At 41.7% G+C, this 23,416-nt stretch overlaps 2 protein-coding genes across 8 annotated transcripts in view; one reads left to right on the top strand and one right to left on the bottom strand.

The window, feature by feature from the left end:
- The window catches only part of SLC24A1 (solute carrier family 24 member 1), a 38,523-nt gene extending 37,990 nt beyond the window's left edge, over positions 1-533 (bottom strand). For 2 of the 4 annotated variants that reach the window (XM_072148676.1, XM_072148678.1), the window contains exon 1: positions 357-533. The gene's annotated coding sequence lies outside the window, so the exon portion shown is untranslated. The remainder of the gene's footprint in view (positions 1-356) is intronic. The other 2 variants (XM_072148679.1, XM_072148677.1) reach the window with 2 other exon arrangements.
- Positions 534-6,156: 5,623 nt separating this feature from the next.
- On the top strand, positions 6,157-23,216 carry INTS14 (integrator complex subunit 14). Of its 4 annotated transcripts, none has more exons than XM_072148672.1 (13): positions 6,197-6,255; positions 7,895-7,996; positions 8,107-8,368; positions 9,777-9,884; positions 10,540-10,695; positions 11,757-11,875; positions 12,023-12,165; positions 12,554-12,646; positions 12,741-12,885; positions 17,581-17,714; positions 17,948-18,066; positions 18,250-18,315; positions 20,418-23,216. In XM_072148672.1, the coding sequence occupies exons 3-13, from the start codon at positions 8,147-8,149 to the stop codon at positions 20,667-20,669; spliced, it is 1,557 nt and encodes a 518-aa protein (XP_072004773.1). In that variant the 5' UTR covers positions 6,197-6,255; positions 7,895-7,996; positions 8,107-8,146; the 3' UTR covers positions 20,670-23,216. The 4 variants fall into 4 exon arrangements, with proteins under 4 accessions (XP_072004772.1, XP_072004773.1, XP_072004775.1 ...); XM_072148674.1 differs by lacking the exon at positions 6,197-6,255 and adding an exon at positions 6,269-6,403; XM_072148671.1 differs by lacking the exon at positions 7,895-7,996 and having other exon boundaries at positions 6,157-6,255.
- The last annotated feature ends 200 nt before the right edge of the window (positions 23,217-23,416 follow it).

Raw genomic sequence — 23,416 nt, 5'->3', positions numbered from 1 at the left:
ATCAGAAAACCAAAAATGAAATAGAAAACCAGTAACTGTATATAAATTAACTAATCCAAAATTTACTGTAGTGGTGTAAGTCCCAAATCCCAAGCTCTGCTCTCCTAAATTTATAGGATAACAAATAATAAATCAATTGTCTGACCTTTGAATGAACCTCTAGGATACAAACGAGGACATCTATCAGATACAATTGATGTAACATTCGATACAATGTAACATATTCAACACATAGCAAACATATATATTAGGACCTATTAGTCACATTCATTTGTCATTTCCTTACTACAGAATCTGGCTAATAATACACTATCAAAGGTTTCACGTATGAAGACAATATAACATCTGGAACCTACCTGAAGATAGCAGCCAACAGGTATTTTAGGGGACGCATTCGCCCCCTTAGTCTTCAGGGAACATGATGCCAAGAAGAGGTCTACTAGGAGGAAGGCAACAGAAGTGTCCCCATCACCAGCAAATCTGCACCAGTTGAGTCTGCCGAGGGTCAGGTATGAAGGACACACTGCAGTGTCCAATCCACACTAATACCTGCAGCATTAAGGAGATTATACAGCAACACTGTACTTTCCTCGCTCCCAGGAGAGAAGCTGCTGGATGTGGGAGGAAAGGAGAGGAATTATTTCTGCATAAAATCTTTTATATGTTAAGTTTTAAGACATCTTTTCAATGACATTCTATTAGATGTATTCTGGGATTTCCTCCAAAAGTTTTGCTTTAGCGTCAGATTTCTAGACATAGAGGATCTATCATTATGGCTGTAATTGAATTGAAATATGCATTTTCTACACTACACATGGGGGTAGATTACAGTCACATATAACAACATATCCAGTATAACAATATTATATTTAATGTGTTTTATATGTTGGGGTCAATCCTGATGTAGAGAAAAGTAGATTTTTTCAATTATTTATTGGTGACACAGCAATGTGTATATTTTTACAGGTGACTCCAAGCTGCGTAGTATAGTGCACTCCAGGGGGATGTTCATAAACTGCAGCTAATCTGGACACAGTGGAGGACATTTATCATATGGTGGCGCTCATGAACCAGCGTACAATGATATCCCCACCCCTCGGGTGCTGCTGGATACAACAAGAAGCTCAGGCCTCCTGATGTGTCTAGCAGCCGGCAGACCGGTGTACCTCCCTGTGCCCCAGTACGGCCGCGGCGGGCTGACTTGCCTTCCCACGGTCCTGCGATGGTTCCTGTACCCCGCTAATTGGCACTGGCCATCGGCTGATATAATAAATGACCTGCCCCTTCCTGTCACCCCTGCTGGATCTTTGTGCTCTTATGCCTCTGAGAAAGTGTCCCAAACTTGTCTGTATACTCTCCGTTGTGACCTCCTGCTACGTTCCTGACCTCGATTCTCTGCCACCTGCCCTGACCCTCCGCTATGTCCCCAACTCTGTTCCGGTGCCGCCTGTCCTGAACTTCTGTCTGAACACGACTCTGATTTTGCCTGCTGACTCTGTACCTTGCCTTGCCCGCCACTGCGAGCAAAGTCGCGCCTGTGTAGGGACTGGGTTGTACCACTCCGCAGAAAGTAATACCCGCTTTGCGGCGGGCTCTGGTGAAAACCGGGTACCACTTAGACTCAGTTCCCAGGTCTCGGCTTACATCATCGCTCGTAGTGGTACTGTCGGTCCACTATCCCTGACTCTGACAGTAAGATCCGGCCATGGATCCCACCAAGGTTCCGCTACCTGAAGTGGCTGATCTCGCCACCGCCGTGGTCCAGCAGTCCCTGCAGCTTACCATGCAGGGCTGACAACTTGATCAGCAGACCTCTGTCTTGCAGCCATTCTTGGCTACCCAGCAGCAGCGTCCAGTTCCCATGTTATCTCCCGCTATGGTGGCTACGTTATACACTGCTGCACCCAGACTGCGACTATCCATGCCTACTAAATATGACGGAGATGCCAAGTTATGCAGGGGATTCATCACCCAGTGTTCATAGAACTGATGTCTTCACAGTTCGCACAGAACGATCCAAAGTAGCTTTTGTGGTCAGCCTTATCTCCGGGAAAGCCCTGGCATGGGCCACCCCTCTCTGGAACAGGAATGACTCGGTCGCGGCTAATATCTCCGTTTTCCTCACTGAATTCCGGTCCGCCTTTGAGGAACCAACCTGGGCATCATCTGCTGAAACTGCCCTGCTGAACTTACGCCAACAGGATTCTTCAGTTGGTGACCACGCGGTGCAGTTCCGCACTCTTGCTTCCGAACTCTCCTGGAATGAAGTGGCCTTGGTCGCCACCCTTAAAAAAGGACTGTCTGCATGGGACCTGCCATCTTCTCTGAGCGGCCTTATCTCTCTGGCCACCCGTATTGACATCCGCTTCTCTGAACACTCGGAGAGCTGCGAGCTGAACTAGTGCAAGCCAGAGTCCAATGACTACCCCGTTTGGCTCCAGTCTTCCAAAGGCCCTCTCTGCCGTCCTCTGTGTCTGTTACTGAGGAACCTATGCAGGTGGATAACACCCAGCTAACGCTGCTGACGAAGACAGGAGAACCTCTGCATCTTTTGTGCCAGCCCGGAACAATTTCTCCAGACTTGGGAGAAGCGTCCCTATGTGAGAGCAAAGCTTCTCCATGCCTAAATATACTTGTTCTACTCGCCACAGCTAGCAAAATCACGCCTGTGGAGCGACCTGGTGGTGAACCTTCCTCTTTATTCTTTTAGTTCATACAATTACACAGATTTTTAAATGTTTTATTATATTTTTAATAAATTAAAAATGATGAACTTTCTCATACTTGCTATATAAGATGTAATGTTCCACAGGATAAGCTGGCGTTTTCATCGCTACCGTTGTGGGTAACTATGACCATTTGAACAGTTTTTATTAAAAAATTTTGTGTTGCAAAATGGCACAAAAAATGGTTTCTGTTTTTGTTTGTGTCTTTGTTTTCAGTCAGGTCTCAGATCGTAGGGGTAGCTTGGTAAAAGAGAGAATAAAGGTTTTTGTAGCCCTTGCAGGAAATAATTGTATCTTTTTACGGGATGGTAAGGGGAGGGTGGGGGGTAGATTAATTATTTATGCATAAGGATTGTGTTTGTGATTGAAAAGCATATGTATATATTTTAATGTTTAAATAAAGAATTTATTTTTTAAAAAAAATGGCAATTAGGACAACAAGGCACTCTTTTCCACCACCAAGAATAATATTTTAACAGTATATTTTGGGTTCCAGGGGAACCTAAAGTGTAGAATTTTATGTGTTTATTTTTTTATATCAGTTCTCAGGAAAGAGGGATGATGGAACAATACAAACAATACAGCTGCCTGGTTATACGTATAGTGATTTTGTATAAGATCTGTATTGGTCTGCCATAGGGTGAAGACACACATGGCGTTTTTGGGCCGTTTTTACTAAGTGCATTTTCAGATCGTTACTAAGTGCGCTTTTGTCCGTTTTTCATTGCGCAATTTCGGAAAACCGGCAAAAACGCATGTGTTTTTTAACGCATGCGTTTTTAACGATCTGAAAACGCACTTAGTAAAAACGGCCCAAAAACGCCATGTGTGTCTTCACCCTTAGGCTTACTAAGTGACAGGCTGTGGAGTCTCACAGAGACTCCCAGCTGTCATGGATCTTATCCAACATGGAAATTCTACCCGTAGCACCCACAATCGAAGCAATAAACATTTGAAGGTGTTGGTGATGGGTGTATGATACGCATGAAGTGCGCTCTCTTACGGGGCAGGTCTGGGCCTTTCTATCAGTGGGTCTAAATATTTTTCCTTTACATGATATCCATTCAAATCAAATTAATTGGGATATCTGTATAATACAGGATGTATTCAGGATGAGTGACACTCTTAATATCTTCTTTCTACTGTGGACAAGAGAGGAAGATTGTGAAGAAAGGACTCCGCTCAACATTAACTCAGAATTCCCCCATAGCTCATATAGAAATAGTAACTCATTTAAACCGCGGTAATGCGGTTCATAATACCTCGGCCAGATTGGATATGCGATTGTTATCAGCCTCCCGGTGTCTTGCATTTAAACAATACAAGACACATGGGCTCTGGTTACCAATTGCATGTGTTTCCCTGGAAATGCATATGTGATGAGGCCAAGGCCCGCCCCCCAACTGCTAGTGTTGCGTTATGAACGCAATGCTAGTCGAACGTGTGACTGTGGCCTTAAACTGATTTCTTCACTCTTCTTCTCCCTAAGGGTGTTTTGAACACATTTTTTGCCCGTTTTTGAGCAGTCTGTCATCCGTTATTGACAGGTTTGACCAATTATCTTAATTAAAACTGGTCAAAAACCTCAGAATCTGTTGTACTGTTAATCGATTTACATAGTGCTGTACTAAGCAACACATGGAAATCACCATTTAATTCCGCTCTATGTGCATTTTAGGCTCCTGTCCTAATCGACCATCTGAACATGCACGTGGAATCAGCTTGTAACACACAGAAAATTTCAACTTTCCCACTGAGAGAGGAGAAATCCGTTGTCGATCCGCAGTAGAGAATGCCGCAAGTTGTAAAATATCCTGTCCAATATATGAGTTGAAAAACAGAAATCTTTATAAAGTTGTAGGCAAATGAGCAGAGAAGAGTCATATTTTGCTTGAGATGAGTCAATTTAAAGGCTGGAGGGGGAACATGACTTCAGACTCTCCGATCTTCAATTCTACAAAACCTACAAACATGCTTTTGGCGTCATTTTAAATATAAGAATCTCATCTTTTTGAGGTTGTGGTTCTGTGAGCAAAGGTTCTCTTCACGGCTAATTTTCACCTGACTTTGGGAGACAATTTATTTTTTTTGTAGGTAAACGGATAAGATTTTACATAAAAGGGGGAATTCTAGAAATATTTGTCACGGGTGGTCCCGCAGCCCACATCGCGGATCGCGCGCTCATCCGTGCTGCCCTGCCTCCGCCAGCGCGCCGCCAGCGCATCTCACCCATCCCGGCTCCTGGCTCGCTCCCCTCCGCTGTGCGCGCGCGTCGCCGACTGCTAGGGCGCACGTGCGGCACCTTCTCCAAATTTAAAGGGTCAGCGCGCCATTAATTGGCGCTGGCCATATTGCCCAATTCTTCATAACCCTGCCTCTTCCTGTAACCCTTGCCGGATCTTTGTGCCTCATAGCCTAAGAGAAAGCTTCCAAGCGATTATTCCTGTGTATTCCTGCATTCCTGTTTGTTCCCGCTCTTGAGTCCTGTGTTGCCGTGTTACCCGAGTTCCTCCGTGTTGCTGTGTTCCGTGTGCCTGTGTTCCCGCTCCCACCTGCCTGGACCTCCCGTTGCTGACCTCGGACTTGGACTTGACGTTGCATCTCTGCCGCCTGCCCTGACCCTGTGCCTGGACCTGACTACGAGACTGTCATCTGCCAAGGTACCTCGACCTCAGCTGCCACCGCGGGCTAGTCGCACCTGTGGAACGACCTGGTGGTATCCTGCCGCAGCGAGTCCAACCCGCTTTGCGGCAGGCTCTGGTGAAAACCAGGTGCGGCTTGGGCGCCGGTCCCAGGTGTCGGCTAGTTCCATCTCCCGCTGTGGTCCAGAGGATCCAATATTGAGGCTGATAAAAGACATTTATGTAGTATCCACAGGATAAATGTCTAATTGATGCTTATTCCACCTCTGGGACCCACGCTTATATCTAAAATGACTAGTTCTTATATCTGACTATACAGGGGTGGTCAGGATTGTTTGCATAGAAATTCTTCTTACTGATGACAGTCATTGGGGACGGAGATGGACATGGAATGGGAAAGGGGGGGTAGGGACATTAGGGATTCATTTTAGAGACGGATGTGGGTCCATACCCTTTTGGCTTATACTTTTGTGATTGAAGTAAAAAAAAACACCACAGGTCTATTACAATTTTACTTTTCATGTGAATAAATCTACAGTGATAAATCTACAGGAAAATCTTTATTCACTGCTATTTTTAACCCGCAAAAAAAACGCAGTGCAATCTTCAGTGTGTGAACAAATCCTTAAAGGGGTTCCAATTTTAGCCATTTAGCGCACGAAACAACCACCTCTATATTCTGATGTATCCTACTACATGAGGGTCCAGTCTCGGGCTACAGAGTTACTAATGAGGACAAGACTAAAGCAGAGTTCCGGGAGGTAGGAACATTAAATTTCAGAGCAGGTTTCACAGGGAACACATTTACCGGCGCACAGCTGCTTGAGGGCGGCTATAATCCTTCCGGCCTCTATGTACTAGTATTGCAGGGCAAGGGGATTGAGCCGGTGAGTGGTGGAGGAAATCTTGGTTGGGTAGCGGGGTAGTTCTTCAACTACATGTCCCAGAATGCTTTGCTGTCGGACATTTGGCCGCAGGGCATGCTGGGATTTGTAGTTCCTCTGCAGCACAAGTTACTGGTTCATAATTGCAGATGTGAGTTCTGGGTTCAGACATGAAATTGAGGCAGTGTGTAATGACTTGGTATGGTCAGGAGAGGCGCTACATGCTGCTCTACTGCAGTCACTGTATCAGGAGAAGCTCTGTCATTTTCAGAGTATTAGAACTCTGCTTGCTGTCAGTGAATGGGAACATTATTGTTTATATCCAAAGGCAGGAAATCTGGACTGATTAATGATGCAAGTAGAGAGCTCATATAATATTGTGTATGTGCACGCACCCTCTTTCTTGTGGAAACGAGTGTCTGATCACATGGGGTCCCATGTATAATGAGTATGAGGGTCCGGTGCCGTCATTTGAATAAGCATTCATCCCACATATTGGCTGACGATTTTTGGGACTAGGGAACATAGTGACCATTTGCAGTGACCATTTGACTCTATTCAAGCAGCTCGAGACCCTTGTGGCTGGTGAGACTTCACGTAATCAGACAGTTACTATGTACTATGTTTAGGCAATTAGTAATAAGATCCATGATGTAATTGGTGGTGGACCCTATGGATTTGATGAAAAGCCTACAGTTATGGCAAAAGCTCACTATTTCAGTGTCACACCTGACATTAAAGGAAATCTACTGCTTACCCAAGTATCTCCAGTGGCAGATTCCTACCTCCATCCTGATCTGTTGCTGAATTTCCAATTTGTTCTCTCCTTGAAGCCGCAACACAAGGACTCCAATGTGCTCTAGCAGGAGTGGCAATAACCCACCCCACCATGTTCTCTCTTCCTTCAGGAGTCACAGTCAGCTGGCACAGCTGCTCTAGGGATGCTATGTGCAGGCTCATTGATGAAGATTGCGTCTCTGGGTCCATTGTGCTTGCTCAAAGCATCCCTGAAGCTGATGGGGCAAGGAAGCTACTGCGCAGGGGCAGGAATTGCAAACTGGCAACCTGTGATGTAGGCTTCAGAAAAAAGAGCAAATGTGGCAGAGTTTGGATAGTTTCCACTGTTGCTGGAGAGCACTGGGGCTCTGGTGACACCCCTGGAGCACCTGCGGTTAAAAGGCATATTTTTAGAAGTCAAGTAGAGCGCTAATAAGAAATTCAGCAAGAGATCCTGTATCAGGATGGCCATAGGAATCTTCCACTGGAGCTACCTTAGTAAGTATGAATAGATGTAGATGAGGATGATAAACTGGTGCTGGATCTTTTTCTCCAATAAATCCACGGACCTTGTTTTGCAGAGATCTTTTCTTGTTTATTATAATCGTTTAAAAACCACAACGCACTTCATGCTCATAACGAGCGCTTCATCAGACACCCAATGAAACGCTCATTATGAGCGTGAAACACATTTTGTTTTTTTAATTGATCATAATAAACAAGAATAATATTTCTGCAACACGAGATTCGTGGATTTATTGGAGAAAAACATCCAGCACCAGTTTATCATCCTTATCAACATCTATTCAAACTATCATTGTTAGATTGGTTTGTCCGGACAAGGCAGCATGATCATATTTCTTAGGCTGTTTGCAGGAGTTTTGCCCGTTGTGCCATGATATGTACAACAAGGGTTGATGAAACCAAACTATTCACAAGTGCCCTTCTCAATAATTTTCTAAATTGGGTAAGTAGTATCCAGACAGTCGATTTCCTTTAATATCTTGGTATGATGCGCACTACAGATTATTATATGTGCATTTACATTGTTTTGTATCTCCTATTTGCACATTGCAGGCTTCCTTTCAAGTTGGTGTGAAACTTTGAACTAGTAACAATGCCCACTGTGGTGGTGATGGATGTGTCCCTCTCCATGACCAGACCAGTCCCGGTGGAGGGGACAGAGGACTTCCAGCGTAAACACCTGGCAGCTCATGGCCTGACCATGCTCTTCGAACATATGGCAACAAATTACAAGCTGGAGTTTACTGCAATGGTGGTTTTCTCTTCTTTATGGGAACTAATGGTACCTTTTACCAGAGACTACAACACCCTTCAGGTATGATCCTGTGGAGAATAATAATAATCTTTATTTATATAGCGCCATCATATTCTGTCGCGCTTTACAAATCATAGGGAACATGTACAAATAAAATACTATATTACAGAGTACAAACAGTCATATGAAACAATAGGAATGAGAGACCTGTTCACAAGAGCTTACAGTCTGAGTATTAGAGACTGTTTGTTTCAAGAGAATCCCAATGCAGTGTAATTTAGGGCTCCATTATATATAACCTCTTATTTGTATGATTCTCTGTATTTTTCTGCTTAAAGCCACCAACATACAAACTACAAAGCCACCAACATACAAACTACAGAACTGCTTTTTACTATATTTGCTGGAACTTGTCATCCTACATATAACCAAGTTTTAGTCTTGAAGAATACTATACAATAATTTTCTTTTTGTTCTTGGGTATTCCTATGAGCCATGCTATGTTTGAGAAGTAACCAGAATTTTTCCCAGCAACCAGCCATTCTCTGATATTCACAAATGAAATGGAGCTCCAAATTGGTGAAATATTTCAATAGGCCCCATGTAAGGTTTTATTTTCCCTATAGTGGCACCTCCATGTAGACAACAGCTGATTGCTGTGAGTTTCATTAGTGTGACGCCTGTAAATAGTTTTGTATTCAGAAGACCATTTAAAGGGGTTGTCTGTAGGTTGAAAAACTTGGCTTTCATCCATAACAGCGCCACATGGTTTGTCCTGGTATTGCAGGTCAGCCGCATAGAGATATATGGAGCTTAGTTGCAATACAACACAATACCCATGGTCAGGTGAGGAGCTGTTTTTGGAAGAAAGCAGCCATGTTTTCAACTTCCAGACAACCCCTTGCGTTCTGAATATAAATTATTTACTGGGGTCACACTAATGACGCTCACAGCCATCAGCTGTAATCCGCATGGAGGTGCCCTTACATGGAAAATAAAAATCTTACATGGTGCTTTTGAAACTTTGACTAATTTGGAGTTTCAGCTTAAGTTACTAATATTAGAGAAATGCTTTGTAAATGAGACCATTCTTTTTACAATTAGATGTTATTCAAAATAATCTAGTGACCTATGTGAATTTTGGAGGGTCCCTGAATACTAATCACACAGGGACACATGGGGATAGTTCCCTGCAGTAAACCCCCAGTGATTTACACTAAGCAGCTTAGTGGATGTGAATAATTCAAATGGACCCAGTAGGCAACTGGAGCATTAAGGGGTTGGTGATGGGAGCATCATCCTTTGTTTTTCTTATTTTAATCAATTCTCAGCATGTTTTAAAAACATGTGCTGATTTATTAATCTGCATCTTTTTCTGTATTTTGTAACATTTGTTTTAGTAAATCTATTTCTTGTATAATTTTGTACAACTAATTTTATCTTCCATGTTTGTATCTATTATTTGCAGGAAGCATTGAGTAACATTGATGACTATGACAAGACTTGTTTAGAGTCGGCACTACAAGGAGTGTCCAGTGTGGTCCAGCAGGAATGGGGAGCCTCTATTCCTTGTCAGGTTATTGTGATAAGTAATATTTGTTATTCCAATGCATATGCATACATAAGCACACATTTTTTAGTCAATGTATTGAATTCATTAAAGGAAATCTACCATGAAAATCAAGCATCAATAAGCCAGACATACTTACTCATAGGTCCAGGCACTGTGACTGTGGTAATATTCTTATTTTCATTATTCATGGCCCCCTTCTTTCTAAAATCAACTTACCAAAGCCCCTCTGTGCTGCAGATTCACAGGCTGTTACAACGTGCAAGGGCTTTTTTCCTCCCACTATGTGTTGAAACTTTCTCTCCTGCAGTGAGATTACATCAGGCAGAGAGGGGAGGGGGGAGGGGGGGGTGAGGAAGTTTGTGTGTGGTGAGACAGTGTAACGGACTGTGAAGCTGCACTATGGATGGGCTCTGATAACATTACCCGGAGCCCTCCAGGCTTATAGCATAATTTTAAAAGTTGACTTTAGAAAGAAGGAGGCCATGGATAACAAATATAAGAGGATTACCACATTTAAGGTGCCTGGATCTATGAGTAGATGCTCCTGGTTTATTATGCTGGATTTTGATGGTAGATTTCCTTTAATAATATGATTATATGGAAATTTGTGTCAAACTGTATTGACTATTACACTGTCTGTCCCATCTTTTCCAATTAGGTTGTGCTGGTAACTGATGGATGCCTTGGCATCGGAAGGGGATCACTTCATAACTCCTTGTCATCTTTGAACCAGCGAAGTGACAGCAATCGATTTCCTTTACCATTCCCATTCCCTTCCAAACTTTACATTATGTGCATGGCAAATCTAGAAGAGGTGAGGAATCGCTCATATACATAGGAGCTTCATTGGAGTCTACCAGCAGTTTTGACCATACAGAACTGCAGACCGTGTTAATTATTGGCCCTGGGATCTGTGTAACCATATGACTGTGAGAAATGCTGGACTTGGAGTATTGGGGGGGGGGGGGGGGGTGTCTCCTAACACTTCTGTGATCTCTGCATTCAAACTGCTCCCCTGCCGTCCTCCTACAGCAGTAACTTAGAGCAGATTGGAGGGGCTCTGTTGTACTTGATGAAGAGATCTCACACAGGAGTGCAGCCCAGTGTTCCAAATCCAGCTCCAATACGGGAATATGAATACATTTTTCACAGAACTGCAGCTACTAACATCACACAATGGTATGATTTATACAAATCTTCTGGAATGCTACACAACACTGTCTGCAGTTTTGTATAGTGGAAACTGCTGGTAGACTTTAAATGCTTTGTGCATTGCATCGGCAATATCGTACATACTCGAGTATAAGCCGACCCGAGTATAAGCCGTTAAGTATTTTGGAACAAGCATGTTTTTGCTGTATGAATGCATCTCTCTCTTTGTACATTCTCTGTAGTACATGGGTGTCGAGCACAAGGCGTACTGGCTGGGTTCGACCAGTTGCCTAATATTATGTGGTCCAACTACTTGGACATAAGCTGTGCTAGTTACTAGAATGCCAGGAGAACACCATAGGGTATGGTGCACACCTTGCAGCCACAAGGCGGATGTGTCCCCCATGAGAATGAGTTTCGCGCCCCTGTATTATCCAAAAAAACTGTCCATATACCCACTGCATTTTCTAAAGCGTCCATAGTTGTGTGAACTCCATTATGCATTATAGTCAGTTCTGACACCATTAGCTCTGAAGTGGTCAAGGCACTAATAGCAATCTTAGTGCTGTTGATCCAGTAGCATAATTCAGCCGCTCATCATAGTGAGCTATGACTCTGACAAAATGCGGTTTTGTTCAATTTTGAGATTTTTTTTTTTAAAGATTTTACTAGGATACACAGCATGCATGTGTAACCATGACATTCCCTGCCTTATGTCACCAGCTACAAAGCTCCGATTCCTTGGGCTGTCTCGAAAGGCTGATAGACCTGAATAATGGAGAAGGTCAGATTTTTACCATTGATGGCCCACTGTGCCTAAAAAACGTTCAGTCTATGTTTGGGTAAGTAACTCTAGTTATAACCATGGCTTTATGTTGCACCAATGCATTGTCCACTGCATAGACCTACCTTTTACAGTGGTGCATATCTACCACTATGTTTGTTCACTAATGACTAGGTAAGTAGGTAATAATGTTATTATGTTACAGAAAACTCATTGATGTGGCGTACACCCCATTCCATGCAGTCCTCAAGTGCGGGCACCTTTCTTCAGACGTGCAAGTGTTCCCTAGGCCGGAACCTGTTATCATTGATGAAGAGATAGACCCACTGCCCAAATACATAAACACAGGTAACTGCAGATGATTTGTGTTCGGTCGTGTATAGATCTTGCAGCCCACACAGATTTGATAGGCAGGAAATCTGCAGCGTAATACTGTAGCCGTAAAGACGAAGTGTAAGGACCAGTGTAGTTAGATTGATAATGTGGTACTATGCATCAATGAGGAAAGTTAGAGAGGTTGTCTTATCACAAATAAGAGCTGAACTTTACAGGGTGATTGCTATATGGTCAGATTGCTGGCTGACTATGTGATATTTTATAGTCCTTCTAATGCTGATATATAACACAGGAACACCATTAATTTTTCTTTATGGAGATTTCACTAGACACTATACTCACAATGTTCTGCCTTGTAATTGATATACAGTTTACTTATGGATGGGGCTGTGTTTTGCAGAATTAGAAGTTGTGGGCTTCATTGACATTGCTGACATCTCGAGTCCTCCTGTGTTGTCACGTCATTTGGTTCTACCCATCGCCCTTAACAAAGGTAAGTAAAATGAGCCAAAAATGTGAATTTGTACTCAGTACTGTATTAATCCAAAATGGTCAATCTCTAATTTTTCTTTTTATTTACTTTATAGAAGGAGATGATTTTGGGGCTGGCCTTACAGATGATATAGAGGATGAGAATTCAGCAAGTCAGATTGCAGGAAAAAGTCCTAATTTTTGTGTCTTGCTTCATGGTAGTCTGAAGGTGGAGGGCATGGTGGCCTTAGTGCAGCTTGGGTAAGAAAATCCCTCTCTTACTGAATTCTCTAAAAGTATAGGACAAGATGTGGTCTATCAATATAGAACACAACCCCAACATGATGAACAGCAAACAAGTTCCTAGTACTAAATAAATAGCATACTAGTTTATAGGACCCATGGTGACCCCAGTCACCAGAGTCCACCACAGTGCCTCTCTTTACTCCTAAATAGACCAGCTTGGCCTCCTTCCACATATACTGAAGTGGTGGCCAGTAAGGCTGACTCACCAACACTGCGTCAGTAGGACTTGTGGACCATCTAATGGTAACCCAATGCGCCCCACCAACTGATATTTGAAAGAAGAAATGGTGGGGTACCTCTTTAAAGGAAATCTACCATCTGTTTTTATGTATTGTAACTAAACCTACCTTGAAAATGCTGTAGCTACATTGATTCAGAAACATATCTTGTTTAACCCATGATCCAAGTGGTTTTGCTCAAAAAACGATTATAAAATTTAGAACCTTTGGAAAGCTTGGTGCTTCTAACTGCTGTTCATAAACACATTACACGGAGCTTCCTGAACTGTCCCAACAGGACTAATCCGCCTGAGCTGGATTACTGGTACACAGCAGCTGGAGGATGGTACAGCGATTGATTGCTTCTGCCTGTCAAGGATAACACAGTGATTACATCATTCTATGGAGCAGTGCATAATTAGTGTAAGAGCAGAGCGCTGAACCCAGGCACAGAAGGGGCAGAAATTAAAGGGGAAAGAAGGAAAGGTGTGAGTGTAGTCAATACTTCACTTTTATTAGATGTTAATTAAAAATGGGGAATATACCCCCTAACCCAGTGGTGGCGAACCTATGGCACGGGTGCCAGAGGCGGCACTCAGAGCCCTTTTTGTGGGCACCCAAGCCATCACCCAGCACACCAGACAGGACTGAAAGAATCTTCCTGCAGTTCCAAGTAACTTAAAACATGCTGCTTTCAGTGATATTTTGATACTTACTTCGCTATTTGGGACTCAAGGAAGAGGGAGAATAAGTAGACAGGGCCGAATTACTTTGGAGGACCTCCTGTTGGCCCCACGATTTTCTCTGTGTACAGAGGGACACTGGAAAGAAGCTAAAATGATGAAAATTTTCCATCTTTCTACTATGTTGCTGTTTTCAGGAGGCCAATATGCTTGAAAGTTGTTGAAAAGCGAGCAATAAGTTACTGCTTTAATTTTTGTTTGGCACCTCACAATAAATAAGGGGGGTTTTGGGTTGCAGTTTGGGCACTCGGTCGCTAAAAGGTTCGCCATCACTGCCCTAACCGTTACTATTAAGCAGTGTATTCCACGCTAAAATTAAGTCGCCCCTTAATATTGTGATATTAGGCAATCGCTATCCCTCAATTGTGCTGTCCCTTTATTACAGTGGGACTGATCATCCCAACGCGCGTTTCACCGAGGAAACTAGGAGAAGAAGCCGAGTTTCCTTCCAGCCAGAGACAAGTGAAGAGGCTTGTGTGTGAAGTCTAGCAGCGTGATCTATGTTATAATGTTGCAAATCCAAATGTTAATATAAACAAGGACAAGCCGGCTAGACCAGAAACTAATTCACAGGCTTATGTGTGCGGAGTCAATTAGCACGATCTATGTAACAGTGTTGCATACCTAGTGTCAATAAATACACAATGATAAGCTGTTACAAATAAATCATCACATACAACCCTTTCCTTTCCCTATCCCACTATTAGAATTCCCCCCCTTCACAAAATACAGGCAGTCCCCGGGTTACATACAAGATAGGGTCTGTAGGTTTGTTCTTAAGTTGAATTTGTATGTAAGTCGGAACTGTATATTTTATCATTGTAATCCCAGCCAGAACTTTGTTGGTCTCTGTGACAATTGGATTTTAAAAATGTTGGGTTGTCATAAGAATCAATATTAACACTAAAGCTTCATTACAGACACCTGTGATAACTGTTACAGCTGATCATTGTAGCCTAGGACTAAAGTACAATAAATTACTAATATCCAGAGGTCCGTTTGTAACTAGGGGTCGTATGTAAGTCGAGTGTTCTTAAGTAGGGGACCGCCTGTATAGGGGAGAACTATAGTCCTCTGTGTCAACACAAGAATATATGTATTTTACAAGGGGTGACTTAATTTTAGCGTGGAATACACTGCTTAATAGTACCTCAACGGTTAGGGGTTATATTCCCCATTTTTAATTAATATCTAATAAAAGTGAAGTATTAACTACACTCACACCTTTCTTCCTTTCCCTGTTTCCCCTTTAATTTTTGTTTATATTTTGGTGGTGTACACCTGTGTGAGTGGGGGTTTTTTTCATATCAGTTCTATCCTTTTGAAAACAGGAGGGACAGAGCATCATAATTTTATAATTGTTTTTTCAGCAAATCCACTCAGATCGGGGATTAAATAAGATATGTTTCTGCATCAATGTAGTTACAGCATTTTCAAGGTATGCTTGGTTCATAATGCACAATAGCAAATGGTAGATTTCCTTTAACATGCTGAATCCACAGCTTTAACCCGTTAACGCTCAGCGTCCGATATATCGGACGCTGAGCTCAATGACTTAGCGCTCAGCGTCCGATATATCGGACGCTGAGCCCATGCCGGTTCAGCTCAAGATCTGAGCCGAACCGGCATCGGGAAACACGGGGTGCCGGCTGTGACTGACAGCCGGCACCCCAGTGTAACACCCGCGATCGGAGTTGACTCCGATCACGGGTGCTTAACCCGTTAAATGCCGCGGTCAGCGCGACCGCGGCATCTAACATGCCTCTGGGGGGTCTTTCCCCCACGATCGGCCCCCCCGAACCGTTTTCGGGGTGCGCCGATTGTTGCTATAGTAACTCTGGGGTCCGATCTGGACCCCAGAGTTACCTGCAAGAATTGCCAGTAAGATGGCGTCTGTGACGTCATCTTACTGGCACAGTGCCAGCCTATGCAAGTGTATAGGCTGACACTGATAATACTCTGCAATACATGAGTATTGCAGAATATTATCATGAAGAAGCAATCAGATGATTGCTTCTTCATGTCCCATGGTATAAAAGTGAAAAAGTAAAAAAAAAAATGTTATTCAATAAAAAAATAAAGTAATAAATCACTAAAAATGCCCAAAACCCCCAAAACATATAAAGAGACATATAACTAAAAAAAAAGTCTAAATCATAACACAAACCCCACATATATAGTATCACCGCGTCCGTAACAACCCGTAGAATAAAAGTAAATCATTATTGAACCCCCACGATAAACGCCGTAAAAAAAAACTGCTATAAACCTTCCAAAAATTATGATTTTTAGCTATTCAATCCCACAAAAAATGCTATAAAATGCGATCAAAAAACCATGTGTACTCCGACATGATACTGGTGCAAAGCACAACATGTCCCGCAAAAAATAAGCCATCAACCAGCTCTGTAGCCAAAAAAGTAACAATGTTATGCCACTTGGAAGACGGCAATACATAAATGATAGATTTTTCCCCACATAAGGGTTTTGTTTGACAAATTTAGTAAAACGTAAGAAAATATATTCATGTCTGGTATCCCCGTAATCGTATCGACCCATAGAATGAAGATAACAGGATTATTAGGATATACGGTGAACACCAAAAAAAAAAAGAGTAAAAAATCCAGTACAGAATTGATGCTTTTCTACTCCTGCCCTCAAAAAAAGTTCCTAAATTTTCAACAATAGGTGATACCAACCCCAAAATGGTAACAATGGAAAAAGCATCTCATCGCGCAAAAAAAATGGCATCACATGGCCCCAATAACGCAAAAGCGAAAATTTTATAGCCTTCAAAAGGGGCCAATGAGGAAACTAAAATCCTGGCAGCTGCAGGGCGCTCCTTCCCTTCTGCGTCTCGCTGTGCCCCCATAAAACAAGTAACGGCCACATGTGGGGGGTCTCTGTACTCAGGAGAAATTGCAGAACAAATTGTATGGTGGGTTTTCTCTTTTTATATTTTGGAAATGTGTAAATTTTAGTGCTAAATGAACGTATAAGGGAACAATTTGACCATTCTAAATTTCACCTCCATTTTGATTCAATTACTATGAAGATCTCAAGGGGTTAACAATCTTCGTAAAAGCGGTTTCTGATAGCTTGAGGGGTGCAGATTTGAAAATGGGTAGATTATATAGGGGGTTTTGATGCTAAATATGTAAAATTTCATTCAAAACTGTATTTATCCCCAAAATAGTCAATTCTGAAAATCCGGAAAAGCGATATTATTTTTGTAAGCCGCGTGACGTCAAAATAAATTATCCAGACATATCAAAAATTATGAAAATGTAAAGTAGACAAATGGGAAATGTTATTCAGCAACTTATTTAGGTGGTAAATCGATCTGCCTGGAAACGCAATGATTTTGAATTTCGAAAATGGCAAATTTTTCTAAAAATTTATCATATTTTCTTTTTTTTTGTAAATAAACGCAAAACTTATCAGCCAAAATTTACCACTAAAATGAAGTACAACATGTGGGGAAAAAACAATCTCAGAATCGTTTTGATAAGTAACAGTGTTCAAAAGTTATAACCATATAAAGCGACGCAGGTCAGAATCCAAAAAATCGGGCTGAGCCTTAACCTGCAAAATGGCTGCGTCCTTAAGGGGTTAAAGAGCAAAGAGAAACAATTCTCTGGATACTTTGAATGTAAGTCTTGTGCTTCTCTCTCCTATCTATGCTATAGGCCAGACTGGCACGGGATGCTCTACTCTCAAGCTGATAGCAAGAAGAAATCTAACCTTATGATGTCCTTGTTTGAGCCTGGGATTGAGCCACTTCCTTGGCTGGGAAAAACTGCTCAGCTCGGACCCATATCTGGTATAACTGTGGAAATCTATTTTATTTCTATTTTCTGCTCCTGAAAGTACATTTCCAGTAACCACAGTACACCATCAGTGACCACAACTTATTTCAATGAAAGTGTTTTGTTTTTCTGTAGGTAAATTGATTTCTCCATTTCAAGCCCATTGTACTGTGGTGAAAGCATCTACATGACAAGTAAATTATCTCATCTTTTACTCTTCCTCTTCTACTTCTGTTTCATACTCAAGACGCCAAAGAGAATCCATATGGGGAAGAGGATAATAAGAGTCCATTCCCTTTGCAACCAAAAACAAAAAGAAGCTACGCACAGAACGTGACCGTGTGGATCAAACCTAGCGGCCTGCAGGTACGTGTCATTCATCAATATACCCGTTTGCATAAGGCAGTGCTGACCTGTGCTCGAGTAGAGGCTATTAGCACCTAATATGGTGCAGATATCATGGCTTTCCTGCAGTGTGTGTAGGGACAGTTATGGCGCTGTTTTTGGAAAATGTAATTTTTAAATTTTTTTTTTACTGTTCTCTTGTAGACTGATGTGCAGAAGATCCTCAGGAATGCCAGGAAGCTTCCAGAGAAGACTCAGACCTTCTATAAAGTAAGATTCCTGTTACATTGGCAGATTTCCGCTCATGACAAATAGTAGGTAGGCCAGCGCCACATTGACCGGATTTTAAGGGCTGAGCACAGAGTGAGGGATTTTTTTTTTTTTTTTTTGCAGTATCTGTATGTAATATCAGTCACTACAATGCTACTCTATACGTATGGATTTGATACACAGCCCCGTAATATGCAACAAGTGAAAAAAGTTCCAGATCCAGCTCAAGGAAATCTTTAAAACTCTTAATTTGCGCATATAAAAGACATCCAGGTTGACTCCCCTTGAGAAAGCCAGTGGGCGAAACACGTGTTGGGGCTACACAGTGCACACCCGGTATCCTGGTATGGTAATGACTTTCTAGTATTGTTTTAGAGCTGTCCATGTTAGCAAGCTAAGGCTTGTATATAGCTGTCTTCTACCTCTAGTTATTAGGTCTCCTACTCCATACGAATTCATTTTATTCCCTATGGCACTTTGCTTGTTCTATATGTGGCTATGCACTGTTTTTAATCATGTATTCCCATTGTACAACTACCATGCTATGTAAATTTGTTATTAATAATTTTTTGCATAACTAATAAAATTTATTTAATATTTATAATTGCTTGTGAGTATAGTACCAATTTGTATTTTTTTGATACTTACATTTTGGGGCACAGGATTTTGCAGTGGCATTTGGATTTGGTGCCCATATCCTTAGCTCCCCCATCTGTTGGATTAGACATCCAGGTTTGCAATAAGTTCAATTGTCAATGCATTTCAAGCAGGTCATGATCAAGAGCAGGTAACCAGCTTGAAACGTGTCAACAATTGGACTTCTTGAAAACCTGAATGTCTTTTATATGCCCAACTTAAGAAGAGTTTTAAAGATTTCCTTGAGTTGGATCTGGAACTTTTTTCCCCATGTTGCTACGTCCTTGCGGTGGGGTGAACCGTTCTCAAGGTCCTCTATTTCGGAAGGCTGGTGAGCTGGAACATTTTATCCTTACTTTTTTCGTAACATACAACGTCTGCACATTACAGTCAACGTAACTACGCAATGTCTGCAGATTGTGTATGTTTTTTTGCACATTTATTTTTTTTTCCCGCCATTTATTATAAATATTGATTTATATTTGATTACATTTTATTCTATTAATTATAGGCTTTATTAAAAAGAATATGTAGTGATCTATAGAGAAATCTCCTAGAAGATGCATCTCTATCAGTATAATGGTTGTGTACTGTAGTACAACTGTAATGAAGCTTAGTTATTAAATTCTCCTATATCAAATAGTGCAGCAAAATCGCTTACTGCGTAGAGTGACTGTGCTCATACTGGAGGGTTCAAATCTTGTCTAGGACAAATTCATACAATGTGATAATAAATGACCTCCCTGACATGGGAAATTACTATACATGGGCAGATGAAGGAAACCCCTTGCCGGGTTGGGAATACCCAGCTGCTATCATCAGAAAAGGGATCACACTGCAGTTTTCCCTTTCCATTCCTCAGAATGTGTGAAGCTCTTAATGAGCTTTTGTCACACTGTGAAGTATCAAGTCATACAGTGGTAGACAAGTGGTTAAAGGGAGCCTGTTACCAGGGACCTCATTAGGGTGGATTACAGCTGGATTGCAAAGATGCCTTTTCTGTGCATCTGCATTACAATATAATTGTCTGTTTTAACTTGCCTTGCAGCATGCCACAATCCTGTTCCGAGTCCTAGATTTGCTTTGGATGCATTTAAAAAAAAAAAAATGACTGTGTTGCTCACTCCTCAGCTTTCAGTCCCCACCTTTTGTGCTCTTGTACAACTCCTCCCTCCCCAAGTGATGTCAGCTCATCAGGCTGTGAGTTTTTAATGCATCCTAACCAAAACTTGTGACGCAGAACAGGATTGTGTCCGGGTGCAGCTATATTGTGCACAAAAAGACATATTTGCAATGCAGCTGTAATTGGCTTCTGCAATCTGTCTTCAGTGAACATTAGGTCCCTGGTGACAGGTTCCCTTTAAGGGAAGTGTAAAGTTATACTTGCACTTGGGTTTTCCGTGGTTCTCATAGACATGATGATTTCTTGCTCTATAACCCTTTTGTATGTTTTTTTTTTCCTCCAGGAACTGAACCGACTGAGGAAAGCTGCCCTTGCATTTGGATTCTTGGACTTATTAAAGGGAGTGTCTGATATGCTGGAAAGAGAGTGCACTCTGCTGCCTGAGACTGCACACCCTGACGCCGCCTTCCAGCTGTCACATGCAGCGGCGCAGCTCAAGCTCGCCAGCACCGGGAGCTCAGAACATGCTGCGTACGACCATAATATTGTACCTCTACAGACAGACTTCTCCGGACGTGGTTCCGATAGGATGTGAGGCATCATTGTGTGGCAACAATGACTGCAGCAGACTGATGCTGGGTTACTATAGAGCTCTATGCTGGGCAGTCTAGCAGTGAACCCTAGGAAGGACAGTAGGTAGCGGTCAGAATCGAGGCAATTGTCATTAGGACTAGAAGAAAATCTGTATATATGGGCCATGAAAAGACTTGTACATTATTATACCATCTTTTATAACCTTCACCTAGTCCAAGAACACAACAGAAATGGTTTCCTCCAAAAATATAATTTTTTTTGCAAATGTAATATACCAGTTATATGGGACCACAGAGCAGCTAAAGTAATGGAGTATGTGCTAAGGAAAACCTGTCACCAGGGACCTCATTGTCACTAAAGACCCATTGCAAAGATGCCTTTCTGCTTTATCTAAGCATCTGCATTAGAATATAATTTTGGATGCATTTAAATCCAGGCTCCTCAGCTCTCAGCCCCCACCTTTGTGCTCCTGTATCCTCTGTCTGCTCACCAGGCTGTGAGCGCTGTCCCTGTGTGAGTGAGGGAGGAGTTGTACATGAGCAGAAAGGAGTGGGCTTAAAGATGAGCAGAGTGGATGAGGGTGTAAGAAAAGTTTTTTTGTTTTCTTTTTTGCATGTGTCATCCATTCAGTACTCAGCACAGGATTATACTGTAATGAAAATGCTTAGAGAAGACAAAAAAATACATTTTTGCAATGCAGTTGTAATGGGCTTTTGCAATCTGTCTTTGCTGACAGGTTCCCTTTAACAGGACATATAAAACATATTTTTAGTTTTTTTTTTTTTTTCCAATTATTTTTTCAGTGGGGTTTTGATACTAAGGGAAGGTGACCGGATTGGTTGCTGGGGACATTTATTTTTAACTGTGCACAAATACATTCTTATGTAGCTGATCCATCAGTGCCATTCAATCCCTTTTACATTTCATTTTTTTAAATTATTAATTGGTCTGATAGTTTGGGAAATGGCCCCTGGAGCAAGACTGTGGATGTGATCCAAGGTTACGCTCATGTCCTGGATTGTATCAGGATTAAGCCATGTATCTGTACATTAATGTATATCCGATTCACTGATTTTCTGCGTTCAGTCCTTGTGAAATGGGGTTGTGTAAGTTTATTTCCATACTATAGAAAGAAATCTAATTGGATTTTCATTTCGTAGAAAAAAATTACCAGTGAAAACTCCTCAAAAACATTGCCTAAAACAAAGGGCGCCCTGCACTTGTCTCCCTGTATTTCTATGGGCAGTGGTTCTTGCACACCAATGACACATGGACCACAAATGATGGACCGAGGGTCTGTTGTTTGCTTCCTGTAAAAAGCAGGTAGACTTTTCAGTATTAAAGGAAATCTACCATCAAAATCCATCATTATAAACCAGGGACACTTACTTAGAGGCACCGTGACTGTGGTATACTTCTTATATTTGTTACCCATGGCCTCTTGCCTTTAAAATTATGCTAATGGACTTTGGGGTTGTAACCGGAACACGTCTTCCCCCTGTCTGTGTAATCTAGCAGCAGCAGGAAGTACAGGGGGAGGGGAGACCTGCTCTGCTCATTGTAACAGCCTGTGAAGATAAAGCATGAAGGGGCTCTGGTAAATGGGTAAAAACCCTAGAAGCCCTTCAAGCTAATAATTTTAAAAGTCGATTTTATAAGGAAGGAGGGCTCTGTGCCTGGATCTATAAGTGTTTCTGGTTTTCATAATGAATATTTAAGGTAGATTTCCTTTAGTTATGCAAATTACTTGAACTCCAGATTTGGCTATAGATCCTCATGTGAATGCACGTTGGATGGATACATAGACAAATGTCAAACAAGTGAACTTGCACACCATTTTTCTCCTTGGTCAAATATAATTTGGCAATGTTACTGGATCTTCTCTCTAAGGCCGCTTTCATATGATCAGTATTTATTCAGTATCTTGCATCAATATTTCTAAGCCAAAAACTGAAGTGGGTCCAAAAACACAGACGGGATGCAGATCTTTCCATTATACCTTTACTCTTTGTAGGTTCCACTTCTGATTTTGGATTCTGAATACTGCCATTCCTTCCTATGTGTTACATTTGGCTTAAGCTCTAAGAGATATAAAATGAATGATTATCTAGATTACATTACTGAGCTATACTACAGAGCTGCATTCACAATTCTGCCATAGAAAAAATCCACAAAATTGGGTCAGATATGGGCCAGCAAGGGCTGCTGGAAGATTTCAGCTGTAAAGCATCCAAAAAGTGAATACAGCGCTGCACTACAATACAATCTGTAACTTGGGATACACACGAGATAAAACTCCAGCTTTGTACTTGGTTTATGCAAAAAATGTTTTTTAAACACTTGGAGAATGTACTGAATGAATTACTGGGCCGGGAGTCATTGCCGCATCAACTGTATAGACTATTTTATCATTTTAATACCACATGAAATACTTTTTTTTAATACATCCTTTATGTCACCCTCCCAAAAACTTTTCTTATAATAAAACAACGTTTAATATGTTTTATTGTGGAACGGCTCTGCATATGGTTTGAATTCTTATTGTTTGCAATAAAATAAACAGCTTTGGGTGTGGGTACCTACCTTCCCAGGTCTTGATGTGAGAACTATCAATCTTGCTGGAGGGCACCAAATGCCTTGTCCCGGCCCTTCATCTCAATACTACTACTATTATTCTACAATGGCCCAGCATAATACTACTATTCCTATGCTGAGAAATAGCAAAATACTGACAGGCTCAATCCACAG

The sequence above is a fragment of the Engystomops pustulosus genome, chromosome 4 (assembly GCF_040894005.1).
Source record: "Engystomops pustulosus chromosome 4, aEngPut4.maternal, whole genome shotgun sequence".
Taxonomy (NCBI): Eukaryota; Metazoa; Chordata; class Amphibia; order Anura; family Leptodactylidae; genus Engystomops; species Engystomops pustulosus.
Note: the sequence above shows the minus strand (reverse complement) of the source record. Positions and strands in the feature narration are given on the sequence as shown.